Source organism: Portunus trituberculatus, chromosome 23, assembly GCF_017591435.1.
Source record: "Portunus trituberculatus isolate SZX2019 chromosome 23, ASM1759143v1, whole genome shotgun sequence".
NCBI lineage: Eukaryota > Metazoa > Arthropoda > Malacostraca > Decapoda > Portunidae > Portunus > Portunus trituberculatus.
Window position 1 is genome coordinate 6142501 of NC_059277.1, and position 18761 is coordinate 6161261.

The 18761-nt window shown below is 45.3% G+C and overlaps 1 protein-coding gene across 6 annotated transcripts in view; it reads left to right on the forward strand.

Annotated features, from left to right (window-relative positions):
• Window positions 1-17837, forward strand: part of LOC123507691 (cAMP-specific 3',5'-cyclic phosphodiesterase-like) — a 617094-nt gene extending 599257 nt beyond the window's left edge. For all 6 annotated transcript variants that reach the window (XM_045260825.1, XM_045260827.1, XM_045260822.1 and 3 more), the window contains 6 exons: window positions 10178-10506; window positions 12000-12098; window positions 12556-12720; window positions 12936-13313; window positions 13662-13844; window positions 14228-17837. In XM_045260825.1, the coding sequence (XP_045116760.1) occupies window positions 10178-10506; window positions 12000-12098; window positions 12556-12720; window positions 12936-13313; window positions 13662-13844; window positions 14228-14542 (1469 nt within the window). In that variant the 3' untranslated portion in view covers window positions 14543-17837. The remainder of the gene's footprint in view (window positions 1-10177; window positions 10507-11999; window positions 12099-12555; window positions 12721-12935; window positions 13314-13661; window positions 13845-14227) is intronic.
• Window positions 17838-18761: the final 924 nt, after the last annotated feature.

Below are 18761 nucleotides of genomic sequence, written 5' to 3' on the forward strand. Positions count from 1 at the left end.
TCCCTTCTCACTCATTCGTTTTCCTTTTCTATTTCTTTTATTTCTTGTTCCTCCTTTTTTCCTTTCTCTTTTGATTCCTTCCCCTACTTCTTGTTCGTCCTCTTATTCCTTTTTCCTTATAATTCTTGCTCCTTCTCTTTCTCCTCCTCCTCCTCCTCCTCCTCCTCCTCCTCCTCCTCCTCCTCCTCCTCCTCCTCCTTCAGTAGCAGGAGGGAAGGGAACTAAAGGCATTAGTAAGGTCGTAAACAGCCACGGGAACAAAACAAACTAGAATCTTGAAGCGCAGGAGTATACGGTCTGGTTCATTCATGCGCTGTACCACTATCACCACCACCAACACAGCCTCGCCACCAGCACAGCCTTCCCTCGCCTTCCCTCGCTCTGCCTGGCCTGAAGGAGCGTCAAGTGTGTGTTTGCCTCCAGGTAATCGATCGCTTAGCCTCCAATATTGGCGAGAACGAAGCGATGAAAATACGGGTCCTGCTCCTGTTGATTATGTGTCCCGCTCTTATTATTGACACGTTAGGTATGGTTGTATTTTAGTTACTACACGATACTATACGAAAAGGGTTTGAAAATACGAGTGGTTGTCTTATTTTTAGTCTTATTTTGCCAGTATTCAAAGCTCTAAGAGATTTTAACAGAGCACAAAGGGGAATATTCGACACGGCAGCTGGTCTATAGGTGGCAAACGAGAAGGGTTTGGAAATACGAGTGGTGGTGTTATTTTGGGTAGTGTGGTCTTATTTTGCCAGTATTCAAAGCACTGTAAGAGATTTTTAAGAGATTTTAACAGAGCACAAAGGGGAATATTCGACACGGCAGCTGGTCTATAGGTGGCACACGAGAAGGGTTTTAAAATACGAGTGGTGGTGTTATTTTGGGTAGTGTGGTCTTATTTTGCCAGTATTCAAAGCACTGTAAGAGATTTTAACATAACACAAAGGAAAGTATACGAAATACCAGCTAGTCTATACGTGACAGTTCCGTGTAAAGCTTGTATACTTAACTCTATCTATTACCTCTATCTATTTATCAGTACTTCCCAAAACACCTACTATTTATTTACTCTATTTACTCAGCAATAATTTAATCCTATCTCCACACTTTTAACCCCTTCAGTACCATGACGCATTTTCCATATTCATTCTGCTTACTATTTCGAGATTTTATTCAGCTTTAGAAACTTATGGGGGGGATTAAAATAGTGAAGACTGCCCATTAATCTTCTAACCTCCATAGACCCTTCCTAATGTCAATAAAATGGTTTAATCGTACACAAATCTCAAGGTAAAAATGTGTCCCACAATTGAAGGTGTTAAGGAAATGAAATGCAAGGTTGATTCTGTCTTACCTACCTTACAAAACTTTTAAAACACTACAATGCAAAAATATATGAGCAAGAAAAACATGAGTGATTATTGATGAGGCATTCTCCAATATTGGCAAGGCGGAGGAATGAAAAATGTACAGTTGGTAATGCGTGACTCCTTGACGTGCCTCGCTGCCTGTAAAACTCGCGCCAAGCTATACAGAAGTCAATGGAAAGTAAGGAATCGATCGCCCATCCCTCGATATTAACGACGGCACATGGCAGGAGACGGTGAGAGGCGAGGCAGTGCGTGAGACGACGGCTAAAAATATGTGCCTTCAAATCCAGACTGTAAGGAAGGGAAGATTTTTTAAAGTATCCCTCAGTCCTTCAAGTCTCTCTCTTTCTCTCTCTCTCTCTCTCTCTCTCTCTCTCTCTCTCTCTCACACACACACACACACACACACACACACACACACACACGATACAGATTTTCGTCCCAGATTTTTTGCTAACTCTCTTAATCTTTTAGGGAACTGGCAATCAGGTGGGCCTTTTCTTTTCATTTTTTGTTGCTCTTGGCCAGCTACCCCTATTCCATAAACACACACACACACACACACACACACACACACACACACACACACACACACACACACACACACACACGAGACAATGATGACCACTATATGCAATGAATGTCAAGTTTTCTCTAAGTTTAAATTCTCTCTTGGGATTTTATGATTCTGTTGAGGTCAATAAAAAAAAAAATCAAATCAATATAAACCAACCAACCAACGTATCACCAGGCATTTCAAAGCTCACTAAACACTACAAAACCCTGGAAAACTACAACGAAACCTCAATAAAGCTTCACAGTACATCCTTTCAACTAACCCCAATACTGACAGACAAAAATAGCACCGTATCGATTTTGAGGCGTCTTTTAATAGCACCACGGAAGCATCAATGGGAGCCGCGGGTTCGATCGCTTACACAAGACACTGATAAGAAAGAGGAGGCGATTAACTGAATTTATTGGCGTTGGATTGTGTTCCATGCGATCGCTCAATGGGACTCATGTTGCGCAGCGCCTCGGAACACAGCAGGGGGTAGATGAGGTAGTGGTGATGTCGTAATAGCGTTCAATACCCTTAGATATATTAATGCGCTGTCTGTGTGATCCTCTTACTGCCTTTATTGAGAGAGAGAGAGAGAGAGAGAGAGAGATTAGGGTTCATTAAACTTCTTTCAAAACGTTTATAATTGTATCATAAGTTCTAATATGAGAAATTATAGATGAGATAATAATGATAATAATGATGACAATAATAATAATAATAATAATAATAATAATAATAATAAAAATAGTGGAAGTTAAAAGCAAACATGAATCAGTCAATAAGTATTCAGAATTAGTTAATTCAGTTGGCAGGTGTGTGTGTGTGTGTGTGTGTGTGTGTGTGTGTGTGTGTGTGTGTGTGTGTGTGTGTGTGTGTGTGTGTGTGTGTTTATCCCCACCTCTCTCTCTCTCTCTCTCTCTCTCTCTCTCTCTCTCTCTCTCTCTCTCTCTCTCTCTCTCTCTCTCTCTCTCTCTCTCTCTCTCTCTCTCTCTCTCTCTCTCTCTCTCTCTCTCTCTCTCTCTCTCTCTCTCTCTTAGGCTTTTCCACGAGAACCCAGAATCGTGAAAACTTCCTCTTGCGTCACACTCACTAAGGAGCCCTCTCTCCCGTGCCCTCTCCCGTGCCCTCTCACATTCTGCTGTTGATGTTGATGCGTCGAGCCCCTTGAGACTGCAGACACTGGTGCTAGAACCCAAACAAACTGATGCTGATGATGCTGCTGGTGCTACTGATCACGGGGAGGGCTTGCACGTGAGGTTAAGCTGATATTTCCCATGGTGGTGGTGGTGGTGGTGGTGGATGAATTGGGTGAAAATAATGATAATGAAAGGAGAATATGGAGAAAAGAGGGAGAATTGTAAATAATAAGTTAGATGCGAAGAATAAAAGCAACAGCAACAATAACGCGATGAAAACAACAGCCACCAACAACAAGGAGGAGGGGGAAGAGGAGGAGGAGATGGAGAAGTAATATGGAGAAAGAAGGAGGAGAAGGAGAATCGCAAGTAATGAGTAAGATGCAAAGAATAGAAACAACAACAATAAAGCAACAAAAACAAGAGCCATCAACAACAAGGAGGAGGAGGAAGAGGAGGAGGAGGAGTGTATAAATAGCCAAACAGTAGTCATTGTGCCTCGTCTAAATAGCAATAGTGTTTTACTGCTGTTTAATGGTTCCAGCTTAAACGATTCCAATGTGAGCTAAGATTAGGAGCACTGGAGAGGGAGAGAAGAAAGGAACAGTGTACTAATCCCTTAAAAGGAGGAGGAGGAGGAGGAGGAGGAGGAGGAGGACATAACACTTAACACTTCCCTTCCTTTCTTATTTCTTTCTCTTACTTTCCTTTTCCTTCTTTTCTCCCTCCTCCTTTCATCTCCTCCTCTTATCTTATCCATCTTCACCTTCCTTCCCCTTCCTTCCTTTCCTCTATTTCTTTCTCTCTCCTCTCGTTTCTTTTCTTTCCTTTTCCCTCTTTTAATATTCTTTTTCTTTCGTTCATAGATTTGTCCACTTTCTCTTTCTTGTGCTTCTTCCTCTTCATTATCTTCCTCTGCATCTCACCCTTCGTCTTCTTCCCTTCCTCCTCCTCCTCCTTCTTCTCCTCCTCCTCCTCCTCCTCCTCCTCCTCCTCCTCCTCCTCCTCCTCCTTCTCCTTCTCCTCCTCATCCTCCTCCTCCTCATCCTCCTCCTCCTCCTCCTCCTTCTTCTTCTTTTTCTTCTTCTCCTGCTCCTCCTCCTCCTCCTCCTCCTCCTCCTCCTCCTCCTCCTCCTCCTCGGGTGTAATAATAATAGTTTCAAATGAACTGACGTCACGTGAATGGGTCGAGTTGTGTTGGGATATTTTGAGAATTAAGAGAAGGGGGAGGAGGATGAGAAGGAGCAGGAGGAGGAGGAGGAGGAGGAGGAGGAGATAGGGAGGAGGGAAAGGTTGAAAGAAAGGAGTAAATGTGTGGAGTTCATCGTTTATCAGTGCTCTTGAGTGTCCGTTCGTTCTCCTCCTCTTCCTCCTCCTCCTCTTCCTCCTCCTCCTCTTCCTTCTCTTCTTCTTCTTCTTCTTCTTTTTCTTCTTCTTCCGCGTTTATTATTTCATTCCTCGGTGTTAAGATTGAGGGCGTTTCTTTAGGTGGTAATCTGAAGTGCTTTCTTGAATCAGGTTCGGTTCTGTGAAAGGATACGAAGTTTTTTTGGGGCCATACACACTCTCTCTCTCTCTCTCTCTCTCTCTCTCTCTCTCTCTCTCTCTCTCTCTCTCTCTCTCAGAAGCTCTTGTGAATAATTGAGACGTTCAAAAATAGTCGTGGGATAAGAAACGTTGACGAGAAATTGGTGACGTTTGTCTTGTACTCTGAAGGCAGCTGGAGGGGGGAAAGGGGGGAGAGAGGACCAGTGGGGGGGAGGAAAAAGGGAGAGGGAGAGGTAGGGAGAAGCAGGGAGGGACAGGGAAGGGATGGGGAGTGAGTTTCCTTGGTTCGTGACAGCTGAGTGTGTGTGAGATAAAGACAGACGGAGAGATAGAGAGAAAGAGACTGAGAGATATCCTTTTTGGCATTCCTTCCATCTTCACCCGCGCGCGCGCGCACACACACACACACACACACACACACACACACACACACACACACACACACACACACACACACACACACACACTCTATCATCTCCCTATCTCCACATCTTCCTGTTTCTCCGTCACCACCACCACCACCTGCCGCCCCAGTCAGTGCCAGTGCCAGGGTGAGGTGCCACAGTGCGGGCTCCACCCACGCCCCCTGTGCCCTGCCACCGCGCCGCCCCGCCACCTGTATAGCCCCAGCCGGCCCCTGCTTCACCTGCTGCTGGAGAGGGAGGCGCTGGGTATTGATTTCGTGTTGACGCGCTGAGGGCGACGCGCACTGCCACCGCCACCGCTGCCGCCGCCGCCACCGCCCGCCAGACACCGCCTACGCCCGTGCTCATCTCTCACCTCACAGCCTCTCTCTCCCGGCACACGCCCTCACGCCCTCACTCTCATGGTCATGCCCCTCTTTGCTCTCTCTCTCTCTCTCTCTCTCTCTCTCTCTCTCTCTCTCTCTCTCTCTCTCTCTCTCTCTCTCTCTCTCTCTCTCTCTCTCTCTCTCTCTCTCTCTAGTTTATGTTAGTCACGATATGTGCAATGATAATCTCTCTCTCTCTCTCTCTCTCTCTCTCTCTCTCTCTCTCTCTCTCTCTCTCTCTCAGGAAACGCATCATAAAACCCACCAGTGCACCTGATGGAGGAGACGAGAAGGTTACCTCCCTCCCGCTCTCCCTCTCTCTCCCAGCCTCTCCCTCTCTCTCATACATACCCAACACTAACACCTTCCCCTCCTCCTCCTCCTCCTCCTCCTCCTCCTCCTCCTTCTCTGCACCTTATTTTCACCCATCGCCGCCCTTGTTGTGTCCCTCACCTTATTTCTGTTTCCCTACACACGCATTCCTCTCTTTCTTCATCCCCAGAGCTGCTCACTTCCCACACCCTCTCATACTCTCCAAGACCCGCCCTATTACCTTGCCCCTGACCCCCTTACTAGTGTGTGTGTGTGTGTGTGTGTGTGTGTGTGTGTGTGTGTGTGTGTGTGTGTGTGTGTACGTGTAATTTTTCAGGCTGTCTCCGTGCTACCTTGTACTGTTGCCAAAACAAACCTATTCTGTATTAGGTGTGTGTTTCTTTCTCTCCTCAGCTATACCCAGAGAGAGAGAGAGAGAGAGAGAGAGAGAGAGTGTGTGTGTGTGTGTGTGTGTGTGTGTGTGTGTGTGTAGGTAGGTAGGTAGGTAGGTAGGAAAAGTGCGTAACGTGCCAACAAGAACAATAAATACGGGTCTTAGGAGTCATTAAGTGTGCAATAACTCGTTAGTTAACACCGTGCTTGGCCAGAAATGGTCTTTTTCGTGGTGTCGTATTCCTCGTTATCATCAGAGAGGGGGAGATAGGGAGGGGGATGGGAGGGTTTCAATCAGCTGGGTAGATGGATCACGGGACAACCTTCTTTCTATCTCTCTTCCTCCTTCCCTCTCTGCCCCTCCTCCTTCCCTCCCTCCCCTCCCCGTGTAATAGAGTTCTTAAGGTCCCTGTCCCGTCTTATGATGAACCAACAAGGCTTTTTAGATTCTATTTCTCAGGCGTCAATCGTAAACCTTTTGATAGATATCTTTCTTTTTCCGTCTCAGTGATTCCTTCCCTCCCTCTGCTCATCCGTCTCCGAGCTTCTCCTAGCCTGCCCCAGCCTCTCCCGTGAGCAGAACAAGTAGTAATGGACGTGGTTATGTAGGTCTCAATGTCTCCTATCCGCGGGAGTCATTCAGCTTCTCGTGTCATTCTATGTACGCCGACGCGAGGAGGGAAGGGGCGGAGTAGCGCGGCGCCGAGTCTGGATGCGTGTGAGTTAGTGACTTACTGAAAAGGACATGCTGAGAGAGAGAGAGAGAGAGACTTGTTTCGCTTTCATCTTTCACCTTCATCCGTACACCTCTGACTGCTTACGGAGGCGTGGAGAGGAGAAGAAGGCAGGCGGCGTATCATTCTATACTGTATATGTCGCTGTGAACTCCAGGCGGTGTGTAGATCCGGTCCGCGGCAGTGACAGGACAAATAAGGAAGTGCGCTGAGGAAGACAAGGGGGAAGCTGGCGGGCTGGACAACAAGGGCTTGGCTGCTGTGATGCTGTCAGGGGAAGGAGGGAGGGAGGAAAGGGGGGCTAGGTTTGTTAGGAGACTTAACTTCTGGTCTAATTCCGTGAGATTAAGTCGCTGGAACGAACGACAGCGGGGAAAAAGATAAAAGAAACTAAAAAACCTATATCTCTCTATCTCTTACCCTCGTCCTCGTCCCCTTTCTCGTCCTTTGCTTGCCTCTCTCACTTCTCTCCCACTGAACGTCAAGTAAAATATGTGCGTACATACTTCACGTTTGTTGACGGAGATGTATCACTCAAGGTCATCGGCTTACTTGATAATGGGTGTGCCAACAGACCGTCCGGGGAAACTAGGTCACAGCTCTCTGGCACTAATGACCTCCCAACCCCTCTCTTTATTCTCCTTTCCGTTTTCTTCCCTCTCACCGTACCACCTCCTCCTCTCTCTCTCTCTCTCTCTCTCTCTCTCTCTCTCTCTCTCTCTCTCTCTCTCTCTCTCTCTCTCTCTCTCTACACTGCCCTGCGTGCCTACATTCCTCCAGTCCTTCAGCCATGAGCCAAGAGTACGAGCAAAGTCCAAGTCACGGCAGGATAGAACTGGTATACTCCATGTATGTTGGTATTAGTCTTCACGGAGCATGCACGGCGGGAATATAATGTGAACTCGCGCACACACATTCACTACCTCTCTCTCTCTCTCTCTCTCTCTCTCTCTCTCTCTCTCTCTCTGTGGGTCGTAATCAGCATCATTTTCATCGTTAAAGATTGTCTGGTGAATAAACACACACACACACACACACACACACACACTAATTTTCCTCCCACAGTACCCCTCCCCTCTTCCTCCGGGTCCTCCCATGTTCTCACATCCTCCCACGTACCATTCCTCCCTCCCTCTGCGTGTTTTCGCTTCTGCTGACGAAGATGAAGAGGACTAGAGTGTTCCCTGCAACCCTTGGCGACTCACTGCGCCTGGACCCCTGCCAACACCCTGTCTCCCTGTTTCCTCCACCCACTGTCACCTTCATCCACCCTTCCCCTGTATATTGTAGTGGTTAGTGCCTCTGTCTGTGAATATGATGCCCTGGTTGCGAGGAACTCCGTGGTCTGTTCCTCTCTGCCTTTGGTCGATAGATAGATTGCTGGATAAACGAGATAGAGATAAAAGCCCGTATTCAGAAACGCTTTGCCCTCTCACCATGACCATTTTCGTGGGCCATAGAGATGATTAGCGTGGTTTTCAAGAGTGTTTCTCCAGTTAATAATGTAGAAATGTTGTCACTCTACCTCTAGAACCATAAAAACACGTGAAAAAACTCGTGTAAATTTAAATAAAGCCTTTTGAAATAGTGGAAGTAAAGCAAAGAAGGGAGTGTTTGAGAATACGAGCTTAAAGTGTATTTGTGTCACTCTCGTCCTCGTATTCAAGATAATGTGAGCAAAAGGTAAAAACTGAAGGGAAGTAGAGGCGATGAGTAACTAAAAGGTATGATTTACTCTCTCTCATGGGTTTATCTGCCACATTCCCTTCTGTATTCAAGATCACATGAGTTACAGGTAGGAAGGAAGGCAGGCAGGAAGGAAAAGAGTAACAAATAGTGAGTAACAGGTAGTGACTGACTTAAGCTGTGTTTTCCTACTTTCCTTCCTTGGTTTTTTACTAGTATGAGGTAAGAAGAGAGACAGGAAGGCAGAATAACATGTAGTGAATAACGTATGCCATCTCCTCTTACTCTCTCTCTTGCTTCTCTTCATGCTTACCTCACTACACCTCACACTGCCGCCGCCTCCACCTCCTCCACCGCCTCCTGCACCACCACACTCGAGGGGCGTGACTCCCAGTGGTCGTTCAATGGTCTCGTGCTGTTACTACGGGAATATTGACGTGCCGACTTACCTCCCCCGCCCCCACACTCCAGCCGCGGTCTGGGGAGGGGGTTAGAGGAGGGGGAAGCGGGAGAGGTATTGCAGCACATCGGGAGGGGAGGGAGGGGAGGACGGGGTGTGTTAATATCTAGCAACAAATTATAAAAAAGAATGAGATGGTAGTTATGAGTCTCTTCCTTCCCTTTTTTTTTTTTGCATCTGCCTCCTCTCTCTCTCTCTCTCTCTCTCTCTCTCTCTCTCTCTCTCTCTCTCTCTCTCTCTCTCTCTCTCTCTGCTTCAGCTCAGACATCGAAGCTTCGTCCAAATATACGTAGAATGGGAAAAGTACACCGAGGCATATTTTTAGGTGCGATATTTTTGCAAGTAATAATTCCCGGGACCAGCAAAGGAAATAAAGTGGAGCGTTTGGTTGGTGGGAGAGGCGAGGCGAGGAGAGGAGAGGCGAGAAGAAGAGAGGAGCGCGCTATCTGGCAGACACGCCCTCCTCTCCGGGTTCCGATACCACGCCAGCTGCTGAAGTGGAATCTGATGCCGCATTGTTGATGACCTGCACTGATATGGAGTATAGTCTTCGCTGGTCATTACACGGAAGCGCTTTCAATGACGTATTAGCACCACCGGCAGAGATAGTGGTGGTGATAAGGCCATCATCTCACCAATGCATTTTATGGTGCTTGGTGTGGTAGTAGTGGTGGTTACTTTTGTTGTTGTTGTTATAGTTTATGGGCATTATGCACGACAGATAGACAGTCCAAGGTAATCCCACATATCTAAGACATAGTAGATTGGAATTTTTGTCAAACCACAGACTTCCCGATAATCTCAGCTGTGGCGACGTAGACCCCCAAGACAGGCCGCGGCGCCCACCACCAACCACCTGCGGCGAGGCCACGTTCCCTAAGCCCGTTCCCTGCCAGATTACATTTCCTTCTAGGATCGCCAGAGTTCCTCGTCACCAGACTGATCCACTGTTACACCTCTTCAAGTCGTCACAATACCAGCTGTATCTGCCACAGCCTGCATATCGCACTTTGCTGCGACTGTCAGGCTGCTAGACTGGCGCTCGTGCTCATGTACTGTACTGTACATTAGATAACTTGGTGTTCATTTGGGGGGCAATTCTTTCATAATAGATATGTAATGTGTATGAACCCTTTATGAGACATGGCTATCTTAACCCTGTATCTCTTTTTCCCTCTTACAGACCAACAGCAAGACCTCGACATCCCGAGTCTGCGAGTGGACGATGGCGAACGGCCAAAGAAGAAAGACAGAACCATGTCCGGCAGCCTTGCAGGTGTGTCTTCGGCAGCAATATCAGCTGGCGGAGAGAGGAGTGGTCAAGTGCTGCAGTCCATTGCCTCAGCCTCGTCAACAGCACAGGGCACGGCAGCTATTACCGCGGCGACCAACCGAGTGTCTATGTCTCAAATCCAGGGCGTCAAGAAGCCGCTGCTCCATGCCAACTCCTTCACGGGCGAGAGGCTGCCCAAGTACGGCGTGGAGACCTGCCAAGAGGACGAGTTGGGCAAGGTACTGTGCTGGTGCTTGTGTGACGTGCCTTTAGGTCATGATATGGAGTGTGTGGGCCAGAGAGTGTCCTATCTCGGGGCGATAGTAAGAAGGGCCTCCGATTGTCTCGTAGTATGATGAAGTCTTCCCGCCTCATGGTTGGGTCATGTCTCGTATTGTGTCACTGTGAGGTCCCAGAACAACCGTGCACTGAACAAGCCCCTCTATCAAGCCATGCAATAAAATTCAGTTTGTCAGTATCAGGAATGTATATCAATAATAATGATGACATTTTTCCTAAGGAGTTTTTGACCTTAGTTGTAATTTTGCTTGTTATTTTTGGGCAGCTGGAGGAATATTGTGAAGAGGTAAATTAACAATTCCTCTGTCTGCCTCCAGTTAGTAGTGTCACTGCTTTCTTGTGCAAGCCATGTACAGACCAAACTATGAACATCTCCTCACTCAGCCAGCCTCCACCTCAGCCACACCACACGCTGCCTCCCTTGACAATACCTGTAATGAGTCTCCCCCACACAGTACACAGCCTACAGATCATGAGGTTCACAGCGTGCATATTCTCCCTTCTGTCCCGTGCATTGCTCTCACAACACACTGGCAGGTGTTAGTTAATGGGAGACCTTGATATGGTGCTAGAGATAATTAGATGGCTGCATTTTACCTGTCATGACTAAAACTGATAATGCCACACCAGCATGTGACTAGAGCAAATGGATGGCTGTAGTTTGAGTAGAGATAAGGTCACATGGTTTTATCAGTACACAATTGCATTAAAGAGAAACACCCATTCACTCACTGGCTCACTCACCCACTCTGTCTTGAGAAACCAGTCAATGTGCAGTGCTGTCTCTCTCCTTGTTGAGGGAGGGATCAGCACCTGTGGTTTCTTGAGTCCTATACAAACACTTAGCTGCATTGCATTGGTCACTCTACATTGCCTTATCTCCTCTCATCTCCTGCTGACATTCTCCATCAACTCATTTATACAGAGACTAAAATTGAAGTTATTATCAAACTAAAATTATGTAGTGTGACTTACACCCTAAACTTAGATTTGTCCTTGTTATGCATCCTCATCATTCCAGTGTAATAGTAGTTAGTTGACTCACAGCTCTGCCATCACCACCATCATTGTCATCATCAGTACTCATTAGTGATCACCATTACTATCATACAAAAGAAAATATTTCACTCACAGTAAAAGGCAAACAAACATTTAAGTTCCACCTACTCATAGTCTCATGGTGTCAGTCCTACATTGTCCAGGCTCTTTGCCTTGGAAGACATGTGATGGCACCAACTTTGTAGACAGCACACCCTCATGCCCATTGCTAGGCTGCACCATAGCCATAAGTTGGATCATGTGTACCTTGCACTTGAGGTGGCATTAGCCACAGTTAGTTAGTTTCACTCTTGTACACATGCATCCTCTGTGAATAGAATCTTAAAGCATGTCAAAGGGAATGTAAGTTATATAAATATTCTGTACATTTCAGATACTCGAGGACATTGACAAGTGGGGCATTGATGTGTACAGGATCTCTGAGCTGTCCGACAGTAAGCCGCTCACCACTGTTACTTACGCAATCTTTACGGTGAGTGTTGGAACCCACTAGTCACCAGTAATGTGCACAGTAATACATCTGTTTATACTTTCCATCAGAGGCGTCGCAATGGGGTAGGCAACATAGGTAGTTGCCTAGGGCCCCGAGTTGGTGGGGGCCCCAAGGGATGGCTGATATTACATTTTAGCATATTTAAAATTTTGTACATTTTGGTTATGTTTGTTTTTCTTTCATTGATACAGTGTGTGTAAAATATGCATTGAGTTTATGTTATTTATGTTATTTATCATTCATTTTATGTTAATTCTTTAATAAAATATTTATTTACTGATCTGTTGTCCTGAACTTCATTCATCATCATTTCGGGTTGGGGGCCCCATGGTCCTTCTTGCCTAGGGCCTCCAGGGTGTCTAGAAACACCTCTGCTTTCCATTCAGCTTATCACAACAGCATCTTCAATGACCACCCTGCCATTCTTCCCACACAGGAGAGAGACCTGCTTAAGACGTTCAATATTCCGCCCAAGACCTTCATCACCTTCATGATGACACTGGAGGACCACTACCTGAAGGACGTGCCATACCACAACTCCCTGCACGCCGCCGATGTTACCCAGTCCACCCATGTGCTCCTCAACTCTCCAGCTCTTGAGGTGAGTCCCCATCTTGCTTGTATGAAAAATATGATTGTTTTTGTCTTATTAAAACAACACTAAATATTTACAAAAGTATTCTTGAAGTTTCTAACTTATGATTGATTATCTAGCTTTTTATATCATGTCTCTAAACCCAGCCTGTCACTCTTAGTGTTTGGCATCATCACAAAACCTCCTGCTGTGGCTGTCTCTCACATCAGTCCTCCCCGCAGAATGTGTTCACACCTCTGGAGATCCTGGCAGCCATCTTTGCAGCCGCCATTCACGACGTGGACCACCCGGGCCTCACCAACCAGTACCTGATCAACTCCTCCTCGGAACTTGCCCTCATGTATAACGACGAGTCAGTCCTGGAGAACCACCACCTGGCCGTGGCATTCAAGCTGCTCCAGAACGAAGACTGCGACATCTTCATGAACCTCGGCAAGAAGCCCAGGCAGACCCTGAGGAAGATGGTGATTGACATGGTGCTGGCGACGGACATGAGCAAACACATGAGCCTCCTTGCTGACCTCAAGACCATGGTGGAGACAAAGAAGGTGGCTGGCTCTGGGGTGCTGCTCCTTGATAATTACACAGACAGGATACAGGTAAGTGTGAGGCTCAGCAGAACTCAGTGTGAAATGAAGTGAAGAGGGACATTAGAGTAATAGAAGACTGCAAAAGGCTGATAATTTTTTCAGTGTGAATAAAGATATAGAAGAAAATAAGAGCATAAGAGAACTGTAAAAGACTGCAAAGGACCTCTTGACCTAAACAAGGCAATTCTTCAGCACTTCAAGCTTAAATCTGGTTTCACCATCCAAATATTTATCCTTAAGCATTCTTTTTAAAAATGTATGATAATTTTTTTTTATATCGTGGAATGCTGCTTTTCTTGATAGGAGGTTTATACATCTAATTATCTCAAAATAATACCATCCATCATATCCCACCAGGTGCTACAAAACATGGTCCACTGTGCTGATCTAAGCAACCCCACTAAGCCTCTTGAAATGTACAGAAACTGGGTCTCTTCTATCATGGAGGAGTTCTTCCAGCAAGGTGACCGAGAGAGGGACCAAGGCATGGACATCTCCCCCATGTGTGACAGACATACAGCCACCATTGAAAAGTCACAGGTGAGGTTTGATGTATTACCTCTTGGCCCTGTGTGTGGGAAGCTTGAGTGAGGGAAGGGAAGGGATGAGGAACAGTTTCAACCAAAAAAGGAATGGAATAATGATTGAATGACAACCTTTTATTTAAGTAACATGATCACTGGGCAAAGATAATATATATATATATATATATATATATATATATATATATATATATATATATATATATATATATATATATATATATATATATATATTAATACAGATAGAAAAGGTCTTAAAGGAGAGCCAAATAGTTTAGCCAAAAATAGCAAAGATTATTTGAAGAAACATTATTCCACACTGAAATACAGATGTACCTTTATGTTTGTGGAGTAGTTTTGTGAGTGTAGCATCTTTGGCAGGTTGGCTTCATTGACTACATCGTCCATCCACTGTGGGAGACGTGGGCAGACCTGGTGCACCCCGATGCCCAGGACATCCTGGACACCCTGGAGGAGAATAGAGACTGGTACAACAGCATGATCCCCATCTCCCCCTCTTCCTCCTCCAATGACCTGAAGGAGGAAGACTATCCCGGAGACAACTCCCAGGACGCACCTGAGGAGGAGCTTTGTGCAGCTGCCGACAGGATCCAGATTCAGTTTACACTTGACGACGAAGGCAGCGGGAACAGAGGGCCGCCGGGAGACGCTCGGGGGGAGGATCCCACAATGTGACCGCTGGTGGCGTCCTACTGTGCCAGACTGAAGCGGAAGGTGATGCGGTGGCTGCACCTCAAGTGACGGCCCCTGCGGCGGGAGGCGAGGGGCGCCGCTGCATCCCCGGTCCTCCTGCACACCCCTGCCTCTGGCCCTCACCTCCTTACCTCATGTTGCGAGATTTATTTGTGTCTGCCGCGGGCCCTGCTGGTTCGGGGCCGACCGCGTGGGCTTGTGTGAGCTCCCAGTGACTGAGCTAATGCCTGGCCTCAGCCAACCTACCCTTGCCTAATGTGATTTAATATATTCTTATAGTATTGATGGAGAGCCGGTCACAACAGTGAACAGTGCCAAATCGTTCCTTTTTAAAAGAAATATGGATCCTGTGGTGGTGGTTTGTTACATGAGAAAAGAGAACATTGGTGGGGAGTTGTCCGTCATGCGAGGACTCTGTTCCTGGGTGGTCATTCCTTTTAAAAGTACCAATCCCATGAAGGCAACGATGTGTGATGCCTCAAGAGCACAATTGTGGGGAGTTGATTATTCTTTATTTATTTATTTTTATTTATTCTTTTTTTCTGTTTTGAGGACTAAGGCTTCTGTGTGGTACATATCAGATAGCAGCATCAGTAACCAGCACACGAGTAGTGCTTTCACTGTGCCAGTCTGGGGCATTATTACGTGAGCTCTTTCGTAACACAGGTGCCTGACGGGGTTTGCCGCTGCCGACACACTGAGTAAACTTGCTGTCGGAGAAGCCAAAGATAATTTATTGCTTCAACCCCAGTGGACTAAAGAGCCACTGCTGTGACTGCACACTGCAGCTGCTGCACAGCTCGAGGGATTTAAGTTTGTACAGCAGCTGAGGACATGGATGGTGGGTCCTGTCAGGCAAATGAAACAAAAAATATACAAAAATACAAAAAAAAAAAAAAATGTCCCTCACTTGAAACTGATGTAAGAGTTTAGATAATATTATTGATTCCCTTTTTTCATTACTTATTTTAAGTAGTGTGGAAAAATTATTTGCCACCATTAGAATTTTTTTCATTACTCCTTACTGTGCAAGGTTCATGAGTAGTTCGTTTTTAATATTTTTGCAATGTCACTTTGAGATTTTATTCTTTTGACAGCTTTTTTGGCGCTACCTTAGATGTTCGATGAACTTCACTGATGGGTTTTCACCGACTTTTGAACTAGGTAGCCATGAAGAAGAGGTTCAGATTTTAGCATTTCATTCACTCTCTGCAGTAAACAACACAGGCACTTTATAAACCTTCTCTCATTCTCTAGATAGCCTTTATGCTAACATGTATTTCCAGTCTTAAATCCTCCGACCTTTGAACAGTATAGCGTTGACCTCATCATGAAATGTGTTGTTTTCAAGGTAGATGCCTATAAAACCATCAGTCAGCCCAGCTGTCCATCACCGTGAAATGTGCAGTTTAGAAAGAACCTATAAACTTTTACAATTGTTTCAGTCTGTAGGACACATTACTTATTCTACAATATGTTTGCTCTTTTGATAATAAAGTAAATTACTGTCAGCCAGTAATATTTAATTCAAAGTATATTGAGTCAGTAATTTACATTATTAAGCCACCAAATTGGCCTGTGATACTCAAACCATTGGACTTGCCTGAAATGAAGTAAATCTGAGCCTCTCAAGTAGAATACTCCCTTGTGATGAAGAGAGCCTAATGTGTGTCACGTTCCATCCCGCGCCGCCCAGTGTCGCTCACCAGCCACACTCCCAGCGCCCCTCGGCTCGGCACTGGCCACACCGGCAGCCCTCCAGTTCCTCCTGCAGTCCCCTTCCCCTTCCTCCACCTTCCCACCCTCCCTCCCTCCCTCCCTCCCTCCCTCCTTGTAGGCAGATCATGGCAATGGGGAAACTCTGATAAATATGCACCACACAGATAACCATTTCCATAGCCATGATATTTGTGTCCACTCATTGCAGTCATTTCAGAGATCAGTGTTGCTCCTGTCTTTATCATGTAGTGTACTGTGCACTCCAGTCCTGGCGTGGCACTGTGCATGGCGTGCGTGTTCCCTCACAGTGGTGCTCCACAGGCGCCGTGAACGGAGCCTCACTCGCCATCAGAAAAGACAGCTCAAGAGGAGAAAAGTGGGACGGTTTTTTCTGCAGATGTTTCCCCGCAGACCTGAGGACAGACTCGCCCTTCACTAAATGCTAATTATTCAGATATATATTTATTTTTTATAGTAGAAGCATTAATCCCACCTTTATGACAGGGTGACTGTATGTAGTTGTCTAATACCATGTAAATGTTAATTTTTCTCATAATTTATTGAATGGGTCTCCTATACATGTGTATTATTTTTAAAGTATTTACATGTATATAGAGGTGCAAGTAAATATTATCAGGTGTATAATAAGATGTATGAGTATTTAAGCAGTATTGCTTATTAACATATTTATATATATATAGTATATACATACATATATATATATAATGTACATACTTTATGTTAGATTGGTTGGCACCTCAGGTCTATTTCACTACCAGGACCGTCTGCACAGACTATGGTGAGACTCTGTGTAATAACATAACTACAGTAACTAACTATCCTGTAAAGATATGGGACCTTTCTTTTCATTTCTTTTCATTTAATGGAGAAATTATCATTGTTATTTGGTGTTGGGTCAGAGTAAATCTGGCCTGGCCCAAGGTAAGCCTAGGTCAGGGTTATGTGCTGATGAGTGACTGTGATGTTTTGCTGACTCATAATTGTGATGACTGTAACCCAGTGTGAGGTTGTTGGTGTTGCCGCCTGTTGAGCCAGGCGAGGGCAGGCCACGGGACATGGCTCGAGTTGTGTGTACAATCTGCTCTGCCAGGCTGAGGAACCATGTCTGATTCTCTCATGAAGATACCCAGTAAAATTACCACAGATGAAGTGGCCACCAAACCAAGCCACTTCCTGTGCTCAGTGTGTGGATCTTATTGTTTAAAAGTCCAAATGTGCTATATAACTAACTTATTTTTCAATTTATTTTTCTGAATCCTTACTCAGAAACCTTAATATTTTTGCAAATTATATAATGAGTGTATATTAATATATATTTTGTATCTGCTTAGAAAATATTGGTATATATGTTTGTTTCCCTTCCATGCACAATGAGGATCTTGTAACCAGCAGTAAAAATAGAAAAAAAAATGAAATCCTCCAGGACATATTTTAATTGTATCAGGAATCACCTGTGCAGAATTATTGTAAAACACTTTTGTCGACTTAAAGGTTGTGTTTCACATTGTTTAAGAATATATCTATTTTTAATACAGTATAACATTGTTTATATATCAATACTATATTTGTACTGTTCAGTAAGTCACCAGTAACTACAGAAAGTGTTTGCTGAGCCCTTTTTTTTTCTTTTCTTTTTTTCTTTTTCTTTTTTTTTTTTTTCTCTTTTTTTTTAACATAGACAGAAATGCAGTATTTTCACAAGTGTGTTAGACAACTTACTGGTGGAGTTAACAGTGGTTACGTCTACATTAATCTTTTTTCCCCCATTCATATGATTGCGACAGATACAAGGCAGGTCCTTTCCTCTGAACAGAATGCCACAGGGGCAGAAACCTGTACTATTTCACACATGAAGGAAAGACGATGGCAACATTTCTTCCCATTAACTCCTCCAGCACATGAAAAAAGTAGGAGGGGTGGGAGGTGTGTGGAAGAGAGGGATGGGGCTTGGTGTAGGGTGGGGATGGCAGTAGAGCTTAGAGGAGGGTAACAATGGGAGGAGGGATATGGAGCATAGTCAGTGGAGGGTGTGGTTGGAGAGAGAGAGGGGTGTTGGGAGACCCTTGTGTTAGGGACGGAAGAGGTCAGATAGGGTATGGCCAGCAGTATACCCGAGTGTACTTCATGCCATGTGTACTATACCCCTCCACCCGTGTCTCGCACTGTGTGGCCACCTGCTGTTAGACTCCATCACATTTTCAAACCTTTCAACTTGGTATGCTTAGTCAATTGTACAGTCTGTTGTGCCTATGTATATATGGGTAATATGAAATCCGTATAAATTATATAATTTTATGTATAATAGTTAGAATTATTTAATAAAATAAACTTTTGGAATAAAGTTCATATTCACCTATCACTGCTGAACGACTCAGCCTGTCCATCAGCATGGCCAGAGGGTGGCTGTTGGCCCTCAATATACTGTAACCCTTGCGCAGGTGAGTAACTGTACACATATAAT